The sequence below is a fragment of the Terrapene carolina genome, unplaced genomic scaffold (genome assembly GCF_002925995.2).
Source record: "Terrapene carolina triunguis isolate 2854851 unplaced genomic scaffold, T_m_triunguis-2.0 Scaffold68, whole genome shotgun sequence".
Lineage (NCBI taxonomy): Eukaryota > Metazoa > Chordata > Testudines > Emydidae > Terrapene > Terrapene triunguis.
The window spans coordinates 13,030,833-13,053,710 of record NW_020664419.1 but is presented as its reverse complement, the minus strand read 5'-3'; the positions used below and the strand labels follow the sequence as shown (position 1 = coordinate 13,053,710).

Here is a 22,878-nt window from a genome sequence, read left to right as displayed (position 1 = left end):
ACACACAGATTTATAGACATGCCAAGAACTAATGCTTGTGTTTGGTCTCCAGACTTTCATTTGTATAAGGTTCAAAGTGACAATGGTACAACATCCCTACTGACGTTAGTAGGCGCTCAGTATATAGATCCACAGAGAAGAGATCCCAACATTAGTCGATATACCAATTGCAAAGGCAGAACTAGCAATCAGTAAACACACTGGACATTGATTTGTTTTACATGCCTGAAACACATCTATAACTTTTCAAGGTAGAGTGATTATTACACACCCAAACCTGCAAACCCTAACTCACATGCACAGTCCCATTGAAGTTAATAGAACTATTCATATAAGGACCACAGACAGGAGTATGGGTTTGCTGGAAGGCCCCATAGGATAATTCTTGGCCCAGCTGTGAAGGCCTTGTTCCTTGGCAAGCAGTTACTTATATAAATAAACCCCATTAAAGTCTAAAGGACTATAGTTATGGGAATTACTGACCAATGTGAGTACAGAATTCACAATCTGGGCCAGTATCACCATAAAGCAGTGGCATGCTCTCCTCAAGCAGTGGATTGGGAGCCAGAAGTCAAAGGTTTTGTTCTACTGCTCTGTGCCTCAGTTTCCCCATCATTAAAATGGGTGTCATGCTACTGGTCTTTCTTTTATAAATCACTTTGAAGTCCATGGTTGAAAAATGCTATATAAAAGCTAAGTAAGATAGAAAGAACATGCAGCATCAATAAAAGGTTTTATGTCGGTCTAAATAAAATGCCCAAAAATTTAAAATTGTAACAATATGGCATATGACTATGTTTGTGGCGGTCATTCGGCTCTATGGATTACGCATTCAATTTCCAGAAAATCAGGTCATATTGGTGCTAGGGTGCTTGTCATTTGTTTTCACTGATCAGTGGAGCAGTTGGTAAAAAGAAATTCCAAGTAATTTCTTAGATTTTTTTCAAAGGTTCAAAAGAATTTCACACTTTTTTGCATATTACTTAGCAGCAAAACAAAAAGGTTTACAGCGTTTGGGAATGCTAGGTAAGGCCAGTTTTAATGTCATGTTTGTATGACAGTTGCTCTGTACGTACATGAAATCTGTTTTATGTATGTGTCCACTTTGACATGTTCACTGTTCATTTATTTGGACACAGATCATTCAGGCATACCGCTATTAAGGGAGGATTGTCCAAATCAGTTCTTACAACAGGATCCCATTGTATTTGCTGCACTCTCAAAGCTAAGATTCTTCATTACTAAACAAACAAGAGTTAAAAGTAAACTCCTTATCTAAATCTTATTCCGTAATTAATGTTTTGAATAATTACTCTTTCCTTTTTACCAATTTTACTGAAGCATCAAGATTTAAATGAACCACAAGAATAGCTGCAGCTCCTTAAAACGTTAGGCATATATTCTCTCCTTTAGTGTACATCTGCCACACATCTCCAAACTTTCAACAACACGTACACACCTGACGGTCTGACTCTTGCACCTGAAATGCACATTCACAGACTTGCATCTCACAGGGCTTTTCAAAGTCATGTATTTTATTACTGACTGAAAAACGGGTACAGGAAAAAACGGTTCACGATATGCAAGCAAGCTACTCAAAAAGGGGACCTGAGTCTCCTCTTGCCCGGCATAATTCAGGAGTAACACCACTGTAAAACAAGTGTATTTTATTGCTTCCCAATTACTGCGTATGTTCACAACGTCATCAACCCATGTAAATATGCCGGGAAGCGGGAGAGACATTCTCTGCTTGGATTTTACACTTCACAAACATCCTGTAACTTAAACATGGGAATGATCTGGCAAGTGGCTGCTGGAGAGTAACCTCTGATTGGAGGACAGTGGTGGGACCTACAAAGACTTTTGATTCACAGGTTCACCGATTCCAAGACAAGAAGGAATCTCCTGTGTAACACAGGCCAAAGAACTTTCCCCAAATAATTCCAAGAGCATATTTTCCACAAAAACATCAAGTCTTGGTTTAAAAATTGCCAGTGATGGAGAATCTACCATGTTTCTTAGTAAATTGTTCCAATGGTTAATTACCCTCACTGTTAAAAATTTACCCCTTATTTCCAGTCTGAATTTGCCTAGCTTCAACTTCCACCCACTGGTTTGTGTTATACCTTTCTCTGCTACATTGAAGAGCCCATTATCAAACATATATTCCTCATATAGGTACTTATAGACTAATCCAGTCACCCCTTAACTTCTCTTTGTTAAGCTAAATAGATCAAGCTCCTTAAGTCTATCACTATAAGGCATGTTTTCTAATCCTTTAAATCATTTTATGGCTCTTCTCTGAACCCTCTCCAATTTATCAACATCTTTTTTTAATTGTGGACATCAGAACTGGACACAATATTCCAGCAGTGGTCACACCACTGCCAAATACAGAGATAAAATAACCTACTCGGGATTCCCCTGTCTAGGCATCTAAGGTCCTTAACTCTTCTGGCCACAGTGTTGCACTCGGAACTCATGTTCAGCTGATTATCCACCGGGACCCCCAAATCTTTTTTCCGTCTGAACCCTGTAGTGAGGTCTCAATATATAGCTATTTTTACCTTAGGATTTGATTGTATTGAAACTATCAATTATATTAAAAGAAAATAATCTTTTCCTAGTATTTCTATTTTTGTAAAATGAATGTTTAAAGATCCATTACAGGCACATATGAAAATTAGAAAGAAAATAAAAAAAGCACCAGATGCTGATTTCAATGACACAAGTGCAAAACTGGAAAGACTTCATTAACTTCAATGGAGTTACTCTGCTTTTCCCCCCACTGTAAATGAGAGAAGAAATTACCCCACAGTTTGTTTGTCATGAGGGGAAAACTATGCTCAACGTGATTGCTAGGGAAAATACCACCCCTTTTCACATTAGTCTCACCTCTTGTATTTGAATGCAAATCCCACCCTCACATAACTTGCACAAAGCCCATGATGAGCAGGATCTTTCAGATGGAAGCATATCAACTATTCATTACACCAAAAGCCAAGCAGTGACATATGAATATGTCAGTGGATGTTTGCACTGTATTTTATGGCAGCATTATAAAAGGAAAAGAAAGATACACTCTCTTCTAACTAAAACTCCTGTGCCGTTCCAGTCAGATAAGGTATTCTTTACATAATGTCCTGGTCTGTTGTGTTGCTTTGCGCTGTTGAAAGGCTGCTGGGCTTTCATCACGGACGTGGCTGAGTCTGAACGAAAGGTGAAGTGATTCCTTCACCCAGTTCATTGGGCTGTATGTTTCCATGTGATTTGGGACTAAGGAAAGTGTTCCAACATACAGGGAAGCGAGTTCCATGAGAAGAAGCCCACCAAGAAGGTGACTCTCATTGTGCATCTGAGGCCATGTAAACTGGTGGGCTAATCCAGCAGTGGGGAAAGATGCAAGCAAGCTCCAAACAACATCTTGACTCCAGTTCTCTTCTCAGGGCTTTCTTTACTAACAGACATTCAGACCAAAACCAAACACAGGCGAGAAGAGTCCCACTGCCCCTCATGGGCTTGTCGTAGTTTCACAGCCCTTCCAGCCTTTCTTCTAGAACTTCACAGGCCACCCCAGCTGAGGCTTCTCCCCAGGTAGCTCCTGATCTTTGCAGGTGGCTCCTTTTCCGGTCTTACATCCTGACTGGTGCAGAGAGCCCCTTCCCTCACCTTGGGTCCCCATTGTCTGCTCCTCTGCATAAGAGGTAGGAAGCCCTGTATCCAATTTCCTGCAGGACACCTTACCTGCAACTACATTTCCCAGTCTAATTGGTCTGAGGGCCTTAACAGGCACACTTGCATGTGTGCATGAGCCCCACGGTTCAGTGCCCTAATACAGGCCCAATCCCACATTACTGCTATGCTAAAATTCCCGTTTATTTAGTCCAGATTTAGGGAAAACTCCTACTGATTTAAATAGAAGTTTTGCCTGAGAATGTGTGGCAAAATGGGGCCCTTGTCAAGTGTTTTACTATATGAGGATGGGGTCTGTCCAAAAGTGAAAAGAGATAAATCACAAGACTCTTAATCCACATGCTACCCCTCAAACATTCACATGGTGTTGCCACAAAACAAGCTGCAAGCTAAGGAGACCCTCAACAACAACAATTTGTGACCTCATGTCATGCACACTGTGGCAGGTCAAAATAACTCCTTCCAAAGAAGAGAGTGGGGATGTGACATGTTTATCTGTTTGGCCCATATGTGGATGTGTTTTCTACCGCTGACAGCTCCTGTAGGTTGGCAGCTTTTCAGGAGTTTGTCAGCTCTTGATAGCATTCCTACTGCTGCAGAGAAGGGTGGGTCTCACTGTAGATCGGACAGTGATAACCACATTAACATGTAACCCTGCTTACACTGCTGAGGGCTGTAAGTACATAAGATGCAGAGGAATATGGGAATTCCTGTGCAGCCTTTTCACCAACATTTGTACAGTTGACTGAAGTTATTTACTTTATTTATACGTTTATTTAAATTTAAAATAATAAGCCAAGGCTCTAGGTGCTCTAACAATACAGTAAATGAAATGAATCCCATCAGTATAGAAGTAATCATTTCAGCGGGAACTCAGCCAGCCGGATGCCTATCAAAACTCCTTTTCACCTCTTCATCATTCTGAGGAGCATGCTCTCTTCAAAATCCTTTCCAATGCCTTCCTTTTAAACTACACCCTCTATTGGTTACAACCTACTATTCTTCAAGTATACCATCTAGGAGTGACATGCTGTAACAAACATCCACTAGTGCTCTTTTCTGTCTACTTCTATGCTGATTTTGCAGTTATAATTTGTTTGAAGACAGTCACTGGGTCTCTTCTTTATAAGCAGTTTGTAATATTTGTCAAGTGTCTTAAGCTCTTTGGATGAAGACATTAGGGCATATGCCAATGAGCTCTCTTATGGAAAAGCCCTATGGAATTTAACAGAAAACCCTCTTGAGGTTTGTAGGTCCAATGTAATTTCACAGAAAATTCTAGCCCTGCTATAGAAAGCTGATCCTACTCTATTAAGTGCTATAGATTTCTACAGTAATATCTACAAAATCCTAAATTAATTGATCTATAATTTTAATGGTATTCATTCCTTTTAAATTCTAGAGGAGGATCGTGACTGCATGTACTGTGCTGAAAAGGGGGTGGTTTTTCAACCATACCACAATTAACACAGTAATAGATGGGAGTTGTCAATCACCTCCACAATTACCTAGAATAAGCTGATTAAAAGCTACAACAATTAAAGAAACCATGTTCTTGAAGAAAAGGAAAAAAATGTTAATTGCTGATGAAACTGTGATATGACAGAATACAGAATCTATATTTTTTTTTTAAAAAGTATTAAAATAATACTCCTCATCAAGAATTTCACAGTGAGTAGCTGCTCTGTCTCTTGCCAACATATGTAACTAACTATGCTGTAACAGAAAGTTGTAAAAAGGTATTTTTTTAAAAAAGGGGGAAGGGCCCCCTGCTTTTGAGGCTTTTCCAGAAATACTGTAACTTATCTGAACAGACTCTACAATGTAATTTTGGCAAGTGATTATATAGAAAGTAGCATTCTAAGCAGGGCCGGCTCCAGGCACCAGCTTGTCAAGCAGGTGCTTGAGGCGGCCAGGCCGGAGAGGGGCGGCACGTCCAGCTATTCGGCCGCAATTCGGCGGATGGTCCCTTACTCCCGCTCGGAGCAAAGGACCTCCCGCCGAATTGCCGCCTCAGATCGCAATCGCGATCACGGCTTTTTTTTTTTTTTTTTGGGCTGCTTGGGGCAGCAAAAACCCTGGAGCCGGCCCTGATTCTAAGTGTAAATAGGGGGATATTCAGAGTTAGATATTCAGGATTATAACTGTTCCTCTGAATCCCCCAAAACTGAGTAACAACCTGTTACTCTCTAGATCTAGATGCACATCTCTAGATTCACTAGCTTTATAAAATTCAAACATTGTTCATGCTCTTTTTTTTTTCCTGAAGAATGAAAACCTGTGCCTTAGTTACACAAACTTTCATTCTGATTGCAAACCTCTTGTGCCCGTCTCAAACCTCTAAGCACAGTATTCTTGCCTCATCCTTCTGCAAAGTCATTTGTAACTGTACCATTTGCAGGAAGAAATTTAATATCCTAATGTGTTGCTTCTATCCCTAATAGACACCTATAGCACAATACACCCTAGACTTATATAGTCCAAAGAGTACAAAGGACACACTTCAGACGCTGGTAGTCCCAACATGTGTGGTTTCCTCACACAGGGAAAGGCTGGAGCTGAGCCGAGTGGCACAGAGCCAATCAAAACCACAGTCAGTCTAAACACAGCACAGACAAACACTACATTCTGACACTTATTTGCTACTGGAGAGTACCCTTTGGCATTTGGTACTGGAGAGTACCCTTAGGCTACGATGTTCATGAAATCTCTCTCCCCCATCATTGTGTAAGTATATGAGGGGTCGACAACCTTTCAGAAGTGGTGTGCCGAGTCTTCATTTATTCACTCTAATTTAAGGTTCCGCTTGCCAGTAATACATTTTAACGTTTTTAGAAGGCCTCTTTCTATAAGTCTTTAATATATAACTAAACTATTGTTGTATGTAAAGTAAATAAGGTTTTTAAAATGTTTAAGAAGCTTCATTTAAAATTAAATTAAAATGCAGAGCCCCCCCGGACCAGTGGCCAGGACCCGGGCAGTGTGAGTGCCACTGAAAATCAGCTTGCGTGCCGCCTTCGGCACATGTGCCATAGGTTGCCTACCCCTGAAGTATATTATGGTTATGGATGCCAGCACTAAACAGATAAGACAGACAGACTGATACATAGATACCAATATTGTCTAACTTGAGTCAGGGCCGGCTCTGGCTTTTTTGCCGCCCTAGGCAAAAAAGCCACCGGCCGCGCCCCCCCCCCTCCCCCCATCGCGGCAGGGGAGGCTGCCGAGCCCGGCCGCAGGCCCGCAGGCCCCGACCAGCCGGAGCACCGGGGGGAGGGTGGAGAGCCCCCGGCGGCCAGAGCGCCGGGGGGAGGGCCACGAGCCCCCGGCGGCAAGAGCGCCGGGAGGAGGGCAGCGAGCCTGGCCGGGGCTCTCCGCTCTCACCGGCAGCCAGAGCACCGGGGGGAGGGCGGAGAGCCCCCAGCGGCCAGAGCGCCGGGGGGAGGGCGGCGAGCCCGGCCACGGCTCTCCACTCTCCCCGACCAGCCGGAGCGCTGGGGGGAGGGCGGCGAGCCTGGCCGGGGCCCGGCGGCGAGCCCGGCCGGGGCCCCGCTCTCGGGCCAGAGCGCCCCGCTGCGCCGCTCCCCTCCAGGTGCCGCCCCTAGCACACGCTTGGTGGGCTGGTGCCTGGAGCCGGCCCTGACTTGAGTGCCTAAAATTAGGCATTGAAATCCATACTTAGGCATTTAAATAAAAGGTCCAGTATAGAAAAGTGCTGCCCCCTCCCATTTAAATTAATGGGATAAGTAGGTTCTCAGCACCTTTGGTTACTTATTTAGCTGCTGAAATATACCTTGTGTGGCTGTCTTGTGATAAAACTCAAGACAGTTAAAGGAAACTGCATAGCAAAATTATGAGTGAAAACTGAGTTTGATCCTGGGGTACATCTACACACATAGCCTCCTTTGAAGTCAGAATCTACTAAAATTTGCACATTTTATTTAGTTACATATTTCAAATTATCACAGTATCGGTCAGTTATTCACTTATTGATTTTGATTTATCACAAGTAAATTTGAGTTCCATTGTAAAGTGAGTTTATACTCTGGAAAGCACATCTGCAGAAACAGCAGTATGTGCTTCCATGGTAATTGTCTCAGTAACTTCAGCCTGAATGCTTATAGCAGCAAAACTCCCACTGAAATCAATGGGAGTTTAGCTAAAGTAAGGATTTGTAGAAACAAATCTGCCTCCCTTACAAGTGATTTTCCCTCTCTTCCACTGCCCAGTTGCCAAAACCTGGGATAAGAAAGCCTGCGGTAGGAATAATTCTGTTATCTCTAACTATCCCTAAGAGACGGGTGGGGGCCATTTTTACATTGTCACAGTTCTGACTATACTATTGAGTTCTAAGACTGAAAATGATCATTCGGAAAAGCATACAAGGAAATATGAATAAAAGAATAAGAAATAGCTATTCAGATTGTGAAGTTTGTTATTGGAAACTCTTTTCTACAATGCTCTCATGTTTTTCCTTCAAACAGATGGGCCCAACCTCTCCTCTGTTACACCTATTAACTCCATTGGCTTCAGTCAAGTTACTCCAGATTGAGTTATACTGGTATAGCCCACAGCAGAATTTACCTTTTAAAACCTCCTGTTATATTTAAAGAAAATATAAAATACAGCTGAGGATTTAACTTTCTTCAATCAGAAACATACATGTGACAATCAAAAAGCAGTTTTAGTTAGAGTTTTTGTGTTAGCACCTATTTTTTATACTCTAGAGGCCAAAGGTGTGTGCAAAAAGCATCAAATCATCATCCCCACTGGAAATATTGGAGGTTAAACTGACATCCTTCTCTTAGATATGGTCTAGAAGTTACAAAATTAATTGTACCCAGGGTAGAGGCCTGGGCTATCCCCCAATATATATAGCCCAATAGAGGTCCCTTATAACCCAAATAATTCTGATTATTAATACAGTTAAGAATATTTAAATTGCCTTCAAAATGTTGAGTGCCATTTAAAACACAGCAGACTACATACTAATGGGCCATATTCTACTTTTAGTTAGACCCATAACCCCAATTAAATCAGTAAGCAAGGACAGAACTGACCTCACTGTTTTTTTTTTGTTTTTTGTTTTTTTCTTGCAAATGTCTCCATTAGGCTAGAGGAAAGAAGAAACAAATACTTTGAGAGGTGTCCTTGCCTATTGTTGATATTATGGTTTCATGAAGTGCACAGCCCCTCTAGGTATCTGACCTATTACATTCCTTTATTGCTACAAGGGATCACACACACTGATCACCTCAGATGATTAAAAGCAAACCATTTAACAATGGGAGGTGAGATTATTAAGTCCTGTTACGAGGACGCATCACATAGTGAATTTGCCATTTAGCCAGTGAAGACAGAAAAAACAAAAACCAAAACACAAGGCCGGGAAAGGGGCTGAAAACAAACTTATCAGATGAACTGCGTAGAAAACAAACTGACCTTTTTTACATTTTTGTTTAAATCAACCAAGCTGAGCAGAAAGATGTGGTCTTTAGCTCCGATTAGCAGCCGGCCCCTCTCCTCATCTAGCAGCAGGGTCCGAAAATCAAACCCCTCCGCTGAGCCCAGGAATGGGATACAGCTGTTTGAAAGCAGCAAGTCTGTGGGAAAATGAAGAAAATCTTTATAATCAAAATGTTTACATATGACTCATTGGTGTCTGTTATAAATATACGCAACCACCATGGAGGTTGCTGGTGAGATAACTGCAGCGGACAGCATATCTTTCTGCAGTCATAATACAAGTTTTGTTATCCTCGAACATGATTCTTTTTTTTTTTGGTTTTCAATTGGATTATATTCACTTTCACAACTGATTTTTAATGTATAAAAATTTGTTAATAAATATTTTAAAAAGTCTCTGAGAAATCAGACTTTTGAAAGAAATTGGAATCAGGGAAAAGGCAAAACTTTGGAAGAAATTTGCTACATCTTTTTCTTGCTGCTATAAAATCTGGCCATGTTATTAATATTATTCTGTATTTTAATTACCATTCTGATTATTTACCCCAATCAAGGACCAGGACCCCAATGTGCTCGGCTCTATACAAACAACGTAACAATAAAGACAGTCACTGACCCAGAGAAATATCAGACATGATGTAACAGGTGAACCAACGAGATAAAGCAGGAATGGAGGGATTTGAGAGGTTGAGGTAATAATAAAATTGATAGAGGTTAGCATAAAAAGCGAGATATTGTGGGTGAGGTAATATCTAATAAATTTGTTAGTCTCTAAGGTGCCACAAGTACTTCTGTTCTTTTTGCGGATACAGACTAACACGGCTGCTACTCTGAAACCTATCTTTTATTGGACCAACTTCTGTTGCTGAGAGAGACAAACTTTTGAGTTACACCGAGCTCTTCCTCCAGTCTGGGAAAGGAGAGGGTCACAGCTAGATACAAGCTCAAACAGATAGGTTAGTATAAGTAGTTAACACATATTCTAAGGGACCATTCAAGGTGAAGTAGGCCATTAAAATCCCTGTAGTCATAGGACAAAAAGGTGAGTTAGTGGGTTACAGACTGTTGTAATAAGCCATAAATCCAGTGTCTTTATTAAGACCATGATCTTTAGTGTCTAGTAAAGTTATGAATTTAATCTCCCAGGCTTGCCCTTTGAAGGTGTTGTGCAGCTTTCCTTTGAGCCTGGGAGATCAAATTCATAAGCTAGACACTAAAAATCATGGTCTTAATAAAGACATCGGATTTGTGGCTTATTACAACAATCTGTAACTCAAGCCATGTCCGTATGTGCAGCGCAGCAGCGGCGCAGCTGTACTGACACAGCTGTGCCACTGTAGCACGTCTGCAAGGCTCTCCCATCGGCATAATAAAACCACCTTCACAAACGGCAGAAGACATAGCGCTGTGTATATGAGCGCTTATGTTGGAGTAACTTATGTCGCTCAGGAGGGTGGAATTTTCACACTCCTGAACGAGTATGTTTTGCCAATATAGGCTGTAGTGTAGACAGCCTCACTAAGTCTTCTTTTTGTCCTATGACTACAAGGGTGCTAATGGGCCACTTCACCTTGAATGGTACCTTACAATATGTGCTAACTACTTATGCTAAACTATCTGTTCCATCTTGTATTTAGCTGTGATACTCTTAAGCTATGTCTACACTACCGCCTATGTTGGGAAAACTTCTCACTCAGGGGTGTGAATATTCCATCCCCGGAGTGACATAAATTACACCAACATAATCGCTCGTATGCACGGTGCTATGTCAGCGGGATAGTTTGTCCTGCCAACATAGATTCTGCTGCTCGCAGAGGTGGTTTTATTATGCCGACAAGAGAGCTCTCTCCTGTCAGCGTAGAGCGTCTTCACCAGACGCGCTGCAGCTACGCAGCTGCGTTGTAAGTGTAGACAGAGCCTAAGTACCTTTCCCAGGCTTGCGGAAGAGCTCTGTGTAGCTTGAAAGCTGTCTCTCTCACTAACAGAAGGTGGTCCAATAAAAGATATTACCTCGCCCATCTTGTCTCTAATGTCCTGGGACTAACATGGCGACAACAACACTGCAGAGCATAAAAAGTCTCAGTTCGCCACTTGCCTACCCCACACCAGGTGGTTGGGGATGTATCGGAGCATAGTATTAACATTTGAAAGGATCTAAGCAATACATATGAGACTCAGGTATGGCATTAAGGCGCAGTCTTGCAGTAGGGGGCAGTATGGAGGCACACCAGCCCAGCCAATGCTAAAGGAAGCTTGCATGGTGCCTGAGCCAGGCACAATGGCCCAGATCCTCAAGGTATTTAGCTGCCTACCTCCAGAAGCCTTGGAGTAGCACAGCCAGTGTACCCCCATGAAAAGGAGTCAGTGTGTGCTTGCCCCAGCATTGCTGATCTATCAGCAGAGGAAGTGAGGCCATTGCTAGGCCCCTCCACTCACGTTGTCCAACCTGAGCAATCTAGTGCCCAGACTTGAACTGAGCTGTTGCTTTTGTGTGATATCCACCTTGGCCAACACTGGGGATTGAACAGGGGAACCTCCAAAGCTAAAAGCATGAGTCTCCACTGCTTGAGTTCCAGAGCCCCCTTCTGTAGCATGGGCTTTATCTGACTCTGTGGATCTGGGAGAGAAGCGGACACGTAACATATGCCAATCAGTGAATTACACTTGCACACAGAAGAGCACAAGGACGATGACTGAAACCAGCTGAACAAAGCTCTGGAGGGCTTTCTGCCTAGGGGCCCTCTTTCAGGGTTCTCACCAGGAAAGCAAGCATAAACCAGGGCTAAAGTTGAGCAACCAATTCACCTACTGATATTCTTCTACCTGACGGTCCCCATAAACACCTCTGTTCTTAGCACCATAGACCCATCCTCTGATTCTAAAGCAGATTATTTAGATAGCCCTCCCTCTTCCACTTGGCATAAAGAAAAATTCAGTTTTGATTTCTTTTTACTACATGTCCAGTATGTGGCAGTGCTAGATCAGTTTTCCCTTCACGCTGTGGAAGAGAGCCCTAATTTGGGGAGAACACGCTTAAACATATGCATAAATCATTCATGACCTGGTTCCCTAAACTGAACAACATGCATCTTTTGGGAGAGAGAGAGATGAATCCAGGGATCAACAGAACAATATCAAGGTTCCTTCCTTCTCAAGGTGGGTGGACTTACTCCCACCCATTTATCTAACCAGCATGATTTATACGCCCAGCACATGAAGAAAAATGTTATCGGGCTTTCACAAACAGGAACTCCCCATTCAACAAAATAAAGGGAATACCCCAGAGGACTCTTGCACACAAACAGAGATATGGCAGACACTATAGACTGCTCAAGGATTAAGCCAGTTTATTGGGAAAACAATATTGGGGAAGAAAAAATAAATATTTTATCATTATTCATCTGCTAATGAGGATATTGTTTCAACAGTTATAAGCTGTCTCTGTCATCTTTATGTATGAAGTCCAGGTATTATTGTCTGGCTCATTATTGAATGTTGTTACAGCACAATCTGCAGACAAATTGTCCCGTACTGCAGCTTCTGTTCCCTTAGGTGAGATTTATCTGGTGATATTTGGATAAATCTTAATTTAAATAGGAAATTAATTCAAATGTTATGCCTAAGCTGTTTCAGGCAAGGGCTGTCGTTGTGTGTGTCTTTTAGAGCCAAGGATGTTGCTGGTGTTTAGCAAATAAATAATATTTTAAAAGAGCTGTCAATTACTCAGACCAAGAGCAGAAGAAGGGAGCTAGGCCTGCAAAAGTTTTCATTACATGATGCTATGAACACCTGAACCCTGTCCAGACTGCTCCTCACACTACTGCAGGCTAAAATGCAGTTGTTGGAAACTGGGTACCAAATTTTCCAGTGGAGACAAGACAGTGCAGCCTGAATATCTCCATTTATCCAGTGAGCAGGTACAGCACGCATAGTTAGCTTACCGATACTGCTCTGCCAATGGAGGTTGAGGGGATGATTTATTTTCCATGATCCATTCATTTGCTGGCCTCTCTGTGGAGGCAGCCAATCACTGCCACTTACGGTGCGCTTTTTCTTTTTTTTGTGTGTGCTGTGGACATCTGTCCACTGGAAATTAAAAGTTGTTCAAGATTCTTTCCAAAGTTGTTGTTAATATTATTTGTATTACTGTTGTGCCCAGAGGTCCCAGTCAAGAATGGGGTCCATTGTACTGGATGCTGTGAAAATATATAGGAGACGATTCTCTGCAGCTGTGCACAACAGAGTAATGGGTCACAGCCACTTAATACTCCCTCAGGCTACTCTAAGTTGCACTAGCAGTGGTCCCTAAGGCCCTATTCAGCAGCTGAGCATTGCTGGAGAGCATCATGCTCCTGTCACTCCTCCCTCCTGCCCTCCCCCTCCCCCACATCAGCTCTACACCATCCTGGTATAAAGGGAACGGCAGAGACCAGGGTGTCTGGCCCATAGCATATGTAAATCCCTGCCCTAATGATTTTGCAATCTAGATTAAAACAATGCATAAGAGCTGGGTGTAGCAGGCAATGGATGGGCTCAAGGAGGAGAGATGAGAGTAACAGCAGTGGGAACACACAGCTACATAGATCAGCCATGGATAATTTGCTGGGATTAATTTTAAAGAAACAGGAGATTTTAAATGAACGACTGTAGGCTAGTGCATTTTAACAGACACCCCCTCTTTTTTTAGTCCCAAGTCTCATGAGCACAAAATCAAAATGACAGATTGTGTGATGTGTCTAAATGAGACCACTGACCTCATTTTCATCTGCATCCTAGTAAAACAGGATTTGAATCTGGGTATCCAGAGATAGACAGCTACTGCCCTCTCCCACCTGACTCTAATTGCTATAGCTCATTAAATCAGTCAGCATGCTAAAATATATAGCAATGGAATCCAACATATCTGAGAGGGGAGGAATGAGGCACTGGTTTCCTTTTTTATTTGCTTAATTGGAAGGAAATATCTCTGCAATGAGCATCCCAAAAGGATAATACGTCATTCCTTCTTCATGAGCAAATACTGTCAAGAAAATTTAAGTAACCATCTCAGGCAGCTATTAAGGGGAAGTGAAAGGGTTGTCTCATGACTGGAACACTTGACTGGGAGCCTGGAGAACTTGGACGGATTTTCCATTGTCTTGCGCAGTAATTTATCCTGCACGGAGGGTGCAAAATGCTATCAAATGGGAACAGCCGCATTTCACACTGACTTTATGCAGGTATAAATGACAACACAAGGTGCAAGGCAGTGAAGGTTCCAGCTTGCAGCGTTTTTACTTTTAACTAATTTATTTCTGAAAAAAAAAAAAAGCTTGGAAATTAGACTCTGCCTATTGCCACTGATAGGATTAAAACTGAGATGTGACCCATTAAAAACTTGCAAAGCAACGTTAGCAGAGAACTGATTAAATTATTGCCAGATTCATCATCACAAAAAGAAGCCAAACTTATGGGTTTCCCCCTAGCCCTTTTGGGTAAATCTATTAAAGATTATCAAGGATATTAAAATGATCAAAGTTATCATGAAAAACAGCCCTGTCCACTGCCATCCAGGAGAATTTATTGCTCCTTAGAGAAATGTGTAGATTTGCAGCACTGCGCCGTGATCAGTTAGTGGCTGACTGATTCCAACAGTTAAACTGTGTTCTCAAATTACGCAGGAACAGAGTTAATTATCCATATGGTCATTTATTAATGTATGGTGAACATTCACTTTAAGAGGTATGCTTTCTGTTTTATTAAAGATTAAAATCTTTATCATTTCCTCAGAGGCTCCAGTTAGGCCATTAGATCAGCTAGTTCCTTATCTACGTTAATGTTTGCCTATTAAGTGGTGGAAATTACAGTCATGCCATCATTTTTATTAATGGAGAAAAGCATCTCAGTAGACCTGACTGGCCGTACCAGTAGCATTGTTACTCTATAGTACAGCAGTGCTGTAATAAAAATACATTGTATTATGAATGAACATGCCACCTTTTGCACTGCTTACCTGGACTTTAATGTGTAACCCCACCCCCCGACTGCAGTTGCGCAGATAGTCCTATTGACTTCAGTCATTCAAGATTGGGCCCTTATTCTTGGACCAATGTGCCATCACAGCGTTAGAGATGCTGCTAGCTGGAGCCACTCGCATTTCGATGACCTAATGGAGCCATTTTTCTAAATTATGGGCCAGGTCCTCAGCTGGTATGAATGGGCACAGCTCCACTCATTTCTAAAGAGTGGTGCCCATTTACACCTACTGAGAAGCCTGCCTTAAAAGAACGTGTGTGTATGTGTACATATTTGAATATACATTTTTTAAATATCCCGTGGCATTTTTCTCAGTAACTGTAGCGTTAGCTCCTGGAGTCCTGACTAAGCTGCTATTTTAAATTTCCAAGAGCGTCCAGAGCTGCAGAATGAAATAGATAGGTGTGGTGTACAGAGCATTCCATTTCCAAACAAATTTGACTAGAGAAACAGCTGCACAAATAACAGTTAAAGTATTATTATTCCAGAGATGATTAAATGCTGCTTTGTGACTTCATGTTATTGGTGAAAAATGCATAAGGCCTGGTTCACAAACTCCATGAAGCCAAACTAAATAGTTAGCTTTAGACAGCACAAATGAAAACGTATCCGACTGAAATATTTGTTATTATGAAGAAGACCTCAGGCTGTGAATTTTGCACAGGTTCCCTTTTTCCGAGAGCAGCTTATCTTTCTTGCGTTACTGCCAAATAAAGCAAAGTCATCTTTGTTACCAAGGCAGTTCAATTCGCAGATTTTTTTTTAAATGAAACGATGGCCATTAAAGGTTACAGATGGAAAGTTTAATCCAGAACAAATTATTTACACCCATGCCAGCCTCGGAATACCACCGATTGGTACAAGCCACATCCCACCACCCTATTCATACAGCAGGTCAGCCTGGAATGGAAGAAAAGAAACCCCATCCTTCAAATAAAGCTCTCTCTAGGGGTATGTCTACACTACAGGATTAATCCGAATTTAGATAATTCGAATTTGGGAAACAGGTTGTATAAATTCGATTGTGCGCGGCCACACTAAGCACCTTAATTCGGTTTTAAACCACATTAATTCGGTGGTGTGCGGCCACACTACCCCATTAACTTAAACACAGTAATTCGGTGGTGTGCGTCCACACTAACCCTAATTCGAATTAACAAAATCGTTTTAGGCTCTACTCCGTTCGTCGAGGTGGAGTACAGAAATCGATTTAAAGGGCCCTTTAATTCGAATTAACTGGCTCTGTAGTGTGGACGGGTGAAGGGTTAATTCGGATTAAGGCAGCTAAATCCGAATTAAAGTCCTAGTGTAGACCAGGCCTAGGAGAGCTCATGCAAATGAGCTTCCCATCACATTTGTTCCACAATTCCCAATTCTCAGAACTGCACATCCTGCCTCTCCCTCATCCACCATCCACAGCTTCCTGCTGTAACATGCCTGCAAGCCTCAGGTAGACAGTCTGTACTGTTTCACTGGAGTCCATTTCTCCTCCTCCTCCCTCCTCTCAATTGCCATTTTAAGTGAACCTAGTTATAGGGGAGTAGCTGAGAAGCCCTACTCTCTAATATCTTGTCGGGGGGGGGGTGCTGAATCTTTAGCCTGATGGGCTCTTCTCTTCCTCTACTGAATCCTCACAAAAAGGAGTTGCCAGCCTGGGAGAGTCCAATAAATGTAGCCTTCTGCCCTATCTTTTAAAGTTTTCCCTCAGGGACTGAGGTTCAGGCATCTAAAGAAGAACACATCCCCTATATTGGGAAGTTGGGGCACTTAATATGCCTCTCATTGAATCCTCAAGTTGTTCCTAAAATCTGGATTACAATTTTCACCTGTGCGAGGGCAGGACTATTCAATGAAAGGGCAGCTGTAGAAGGGCTTGTGCTATCTTCCACACTCATTATCAGGATTTAAACTTCAGGAATCTCCCAGTAATCTTAAAATTGTGAAGGAGGCAAATCCTTTATCTATTCAGCCACAAATCCCTCCCCCTTCTGTTCCCCACATATCTATCAACCAATAAAAATGAAAGCAACATGCCACACAGTTCAGCTGGGGATTGTCCTACAAATTGGAGACAAGGGGACATGAACTGGGGGACTCTTAAGTCTACAATTGTTCAGGTCCTAAAAACGGACTTTGACATGAGCTGAATTAGAAATGGCCTCCTAGCCTGGAGCACTCAGAGGCTCCGTAGGTCAGTAGCAGTAGTTCGTTTGGTCTGGACCAATGAAATTGTAGAATTGGACCCACAATATTAAAGAGAGACTCGAGAATGAACTTTCACCTTAAGATCCTGTTCTCCTACCTCCAAATTTCTCATGTCTGGTGTTGAGGATTTTAAAAGGGTCATGAGTGCAAGGTAAATAGTGCATGCAAATATGCACTAATCTGAAGTACAATCAACACAAAGGAGACATTTTGTGGGGCAAAGTTCTCTTTGGCTGTCTTATTTGAATGATCAGTGTTAAATGGGTTTACTCTGAACCCCTCTTCCCCACTGCCACATCTGTCCCCATCATCCTGCCCTGCCATGCCTCTTCCATGAATTTCCTTACCATATTTATTTGAGTGCATGATCCAAAGATCTCAAGTTTAAACTCTAAGGGATTCTCAGCCACCAGAGTGCAGGGCATGCCACAAAGCATGTAGCTACCACACTGAGTAAAAGGTAAGGACTGGCCTAAAGAGACTAGGACTAGCCTGCGTATACAAAATTTTAAATTGGCAACAGAATGGGCCCAGCAGAAAGCTGATTGCATCAACATGAGCCCAGCCATTCTGGGACACGCATTAACTTCCATTAATACAGCCCACCATGCAACAGATGCAGCTTTTGGTCACTGTCATAGTCAGTGGTTCAGCAGGCAAGTAGCTCTTTACAGGTCACATGTTCATGTTGCACATTTCAGGCAAATCCAGGTGTTAAAAATGTAACATAATCATACTTAGCACTTACAACAAATAGAGCTTTACTTTCCCAGAGTGTCACACATACAATTATCTGTGGTACTGTGCCTCATTTTAAAACAAAATAACTGTCATTATATTTGTCTCCAAAATAGCACCTGCCTTTTACTTTAAAACATATTTTGCTTCCGAGTTACTCAGAAAGGATTGTTTTCCAACAGTAAAATCCTATCTACTGTAAAAACTGGTCAGATTTTGCTTGTTTGCAGTGCATTTTAAGTCAGAAACAGGACAAAAAATGGCTACTTTGACCTTCACTATTCTTCTGCAATGACTTTTATAGCACAGTTTGCTCCATTTACAAGTTGAATGATGATTTTTCTAACTGCAAACTCTTCAGGCTCAAGCTAGGTTCATTCTGCCACTTACAACATCACCACCAAAAAAAGATCTTGCAATCTGGACATAGCTGAAGATACACAAGGCAGACTAGAACTCAGCTCATTTCTCCCTAGGTGTACAGGCTCTGAAGACCTAACAGAAGTAAACAATTTGTTTTCCCTGGAAAGCACATGCGTGGCTCTAACATACAGGTGAAAAAGCTGCCCTGCTCCTTCTCAGAGAGCATTTGAGAAAGGAGCAAAAATGATGCGCAGGGAGGAAGGTGAATGGAGATGCCACTCAAGAGACTGCTCATACCATGTGGACCCAAGCTCCTGGTGGTTCTCTCTACAGACACACGGAGTTGATGACAGGCTGAGGAAATGGCCAATAGTTCTATGCACGGACCAGATCCAATGACCTAAATTTCCATATGGTGGGGAGGCTATAGGAGATAATGTCTTCTACTCCTTCCATAGCCTATTCACCAGAGGGCAAATACTGAAATCCTTACCCAGTTTTTGCTCCTTGCCCCTACTCCCCACTGGGAGTTTTGCCATTGATTTTAATGAGGCTTGGGATTCAACCCTTGTCTTGAATAGGAATTTGCTTAAAGACTGATGAAGAATTGTGTAAGGTATTCACAATCTGGCTCCAGTAGAATGCGTGATACTACTGGTAGGTGCTGATACGTGTGGTTCTTAGTCTGATTCATGCTTGTCTAACCCACTTCTTGGACCATGTGTTTGGTGACAGAATTTGGCCCACAGGGAATAGACCTGTTGAATACAAAGGTGCCAATTTATAAAGTGTTGTTTTTTTTTAAATAAAATATCCACCCTCAAAAGTTTCTCTCCAAGTAGACAGGGGTTTATAAGTAAAAGGATGGGAGACCCTAACCTACTGTGACATGAACAACTCTGCTATGATAAAAGTGTTAAATTATTATGGACCATAAAGCACCTTAAAATCAGTTCTAACAGGCTTGGGAGAGCAGTATAACAGCACAAACTTTTTTTCTGAAATAGGTGAGTTGACAGAGCTAGGAGAGTTAACACAAACACATTTAGTTGCTTAGTTGTCTTTAAAGTACTTTCAGTACCTTCTTTGTAAGAATGTTTCATTGACAAAAGAATCCACATAGGTGCCTTATGATTCCTACGACTATGAATATTTTTTTCTTATTAGAATAAGAGGAAAGTAATAACTAGTGGGGCTTTGTAACAAGATTCACGACCCGCCCCTCTTCCTGTAGCCCGCTTGCCCTCCCGAATAAGGCTTGGAGAGGCTTCAGGGTTGTACAACACCCAGATCTTTATTTATTTAACATTGTCCCACAACCAGTGTCCATTTATATACACACTTTACAAATGTGGTTACCTCCTTTACAGGCAGAGTCAGCCTTCAGCTAGGAAGCCTCCAGTTCCCTGACTGACTGACTTACTTCACCCTTGCTGCCCCCCTGCCTTCTGGCTGTCTCCCAGCCTTTATAGCCCTTGGCTTGTCAGGCCAGCAGGCATTGCCAATCCTCAGGCCAGCATCAGGCCTTTTCCATTAGCCCCAATCTGTTTCCCTTAATTGGAGCTGACTGGGCAGGGGCTAATTAGGTGCTTTTGCACCAGCACCCCGCTACAGGCTCTCTCAGATGTAGTACTGTTTGTACTGCCTCAGAGACCATTAGAAAATTAAACTATAAAAGGTGTTAATTTTACACCCATGCTATGAGCTCATCAGGTCTCACCCCCTAAATTGGGCTGGGCCTGGTCAAGACTTGGAAGTGACAGCAAAGGAAAATTAAAATCAAGGGCCAAATCTTCAGCTTGACTTCAATAAAGCCATGACAAGTCACAGCAGATATCGATCCAGGCCCAAGTTTGTTGCAGAAAGTTGTGCTGGCAGTTCTGTAGATGACATTCTTCCCTTAGAATCAGTACTGAGTGAAAGCCCTCCCATTCTGTCACATGAGATATAAACGTGAGTCCTGGCTACTGATGGTAACTACATGAATAAGGTGTCCTGACCACATTAGTGTTTAGGTAATTATATTCTGCCTAGGCAGTTCCAACTGAATGTAGTTAGGTCAGGGTTTCTAGTTTGAGGTTAAAACCAGTAAAACCAAATCAAAGCAAAAATCTGAGAACAGGTTGTTATAAAGCATAGATTGGGGGAAGGGGGACAATATTTATTTTATATAGTTCAGAGAAATCACTATTTCAAAACACCGCTAAAGAGTTTTTACTCCAAAACGGAGCCATTAGTTGTCTAAAAATAAAATAAAAACAGGAAAAATATATTTAATACCCTGTGTATGACAATCTTTGTTTCCTGTCCTAAACCATTTTGCGGTCTTGCTGCAAGTTATTAAACAGCTTCCACACTTCATCCCATTCAGTGAAAAAATATCGTCCAGTGGTTAGGTATCTGGCCTAGATCTTAGGTAGACCTGGGTTCAAGTCCCTGATCTGTCACAAGCACTCCCTTATGTTGCCTTGGGCAAGTCACTTGGCCTCCCTGTGCCTCAGTTCCCCATCTGTAAAATGGGGATAATAGCACTGCCCTACCTCTCAGTGGTGCCATGACATTAAAAATTGTGAGATGTTCATGTAATGAGGGTCATAGAAATACCTAAAATAGATATCAAAAATAGCTGCATTTCAGCCATGAGAGTCTTTCAAGAGTGTGTAGAATTACCACATAGGTAAAGTGATTTAGAATCCTCTATAGTTTAAGACACTTTTTTTTCAATGCAAGCAATTATTTTATTGAATAGTTAGTTTAGAAACAGACTGAATTCTTAATGGAGATTAGAAATAGGGACTGATTGGTAAAATACTACCCACATGAGACAAAACAAAACATTTTGTCTCATCAATAAAAGTGAATCTCATTACAGTATTTCATTGTGGAAGGAAGATCATTACAAAATATTTTGTGTAGGTGAATTTTCTCATAGCTCCAGTTTTTACTTTAACTCCCATTTATGATATATTAAACTCTGTTTGACTCAGTTTAACTATTTACTCCTGCAGTGCTTGCATGTACTTGTTGGACACTCATTTAATTTTAATTGGCTATTCTTGTTAGGTGTGAAGCTGTTTTTCTAAATGGTGCTGCTAATTAATGCACCATAAAAGCAGAATCACTTTCAGCAATAAAAAAAAATCTGCATGGTAATAGCTCAGATTAGCATAATAAAACTTCTGACATGGAAAACTAAATTATAGTCTCAATTACACTTTGATATTGATGGAACTGAAATTCTGATAAGACACCTGGAACTAAATGACACTGTATATGTAGATTTTTTTCTTTAAAACATTATTTATTTGTATGAGAGTAATGGCTAGCACCCCCAATCCGGGTTGACGCCCCAATGTGCTACATGCTAAACACCTGGCCAGAAACAGCCCTTGCCTCAAAGAGCTCACAATCTACTTTAACATAAAACACAACTAATCAGAAGGAAGGGGGCAGGGAAGATGAAGGAAACAATAAGGACATGTGTTTACATAGGCCAGCTGTGTGCACTGCCAGATTACATCTGATCAGTTTGGGGTTTTTTAAGCTATAATATATAAAAAGAGATATTGAATTTATCAGCTACGGGCTAATATTACAAATCAAATTCTGCTTCAATCCCCCACCCCCATTATCTACATGTTCTACGTATAACCTTTGCTGTCAGCATAGTACTCATATAGAAACACAAATTTTTCATCAGATGATCTCAATGCATTCTACAAAGGAAGTCAGCATGACTATCCCCACTCTACATATGGGGTAGAGGGAGGTGTGGAGACTCACCCAAAAATCCAGTTGCAGAACTCAGGTGCTCCTGAGTCCCAGACTAGTACTCTACCCACTAGGCCATGCTGCCTCCCCCTGTAATGATCTGACCTGACAGCCCTGGAGACTGAAATCCTTTATCTAGTCACAGGGCAGCACATGCAGCAGCAGTGCATACTTCTTCAGGACAGCTGGGACCCATGCCACAGCACAGAACTCCGGCCCTGTCTAATGCATGTTCCTCAGCCCTTAAAATCCTCTCTACCACCCTCTGCATATAATTATCCTCTTGCTCCTGGATAATCTTTGCAAAATCCAGTTGCAAATTGGACAGTGTAACACAAGTCCCTATTTAAGCCTGGATTTCCTACTTGGATACTAGAGGAAGCTACAAAAATACCCTTGGCTGCTAATTGGATACCCTAGCATCTCCTTGTGCCATTTTAAAGACATGTAAATAGCACAGAGACTTGATCTAGGTAAGTTATTCTGAGCAAGTATGTTAGCAGCAGCACAAAGTGTGGCAAAATCCCTTCAATGTGTTTCATATTTCCCCCCACCCTTTCCCTCTGGCCCTGTGTATAAAGAACTATTCCATATATAGATTACCAGAGAAAGGTATAGGAGGTAAAA

The 22,878-nt window shown here is 41.8% G+C and overlaps 1 protein-coding gene across 2 annotated transcripts in view; it reads right to left on the bottom strand.

The window, feature by feature from the left end:
* The window catches only part of LOC112117804 (semaphorin-3D), a 176,922-nt gene that overhangs the window by 93,117 nt on the left and 60,927 nt on the right, over window positions 1–22,878 (bottom strand). For both annotated transcript variants that reach the window (XM_026648654.2, XM_026648653.2), the window contains one exon: window positions 9,136–9,296. In XM_026648654.2, the coding sequence (XP_026504439.1) occupies window positions 9,136–9,296 (161 nt within the window). The remainder of the gene's footprint in view (window positions 1–9,135; window positions 9,297–22,878) is intronic.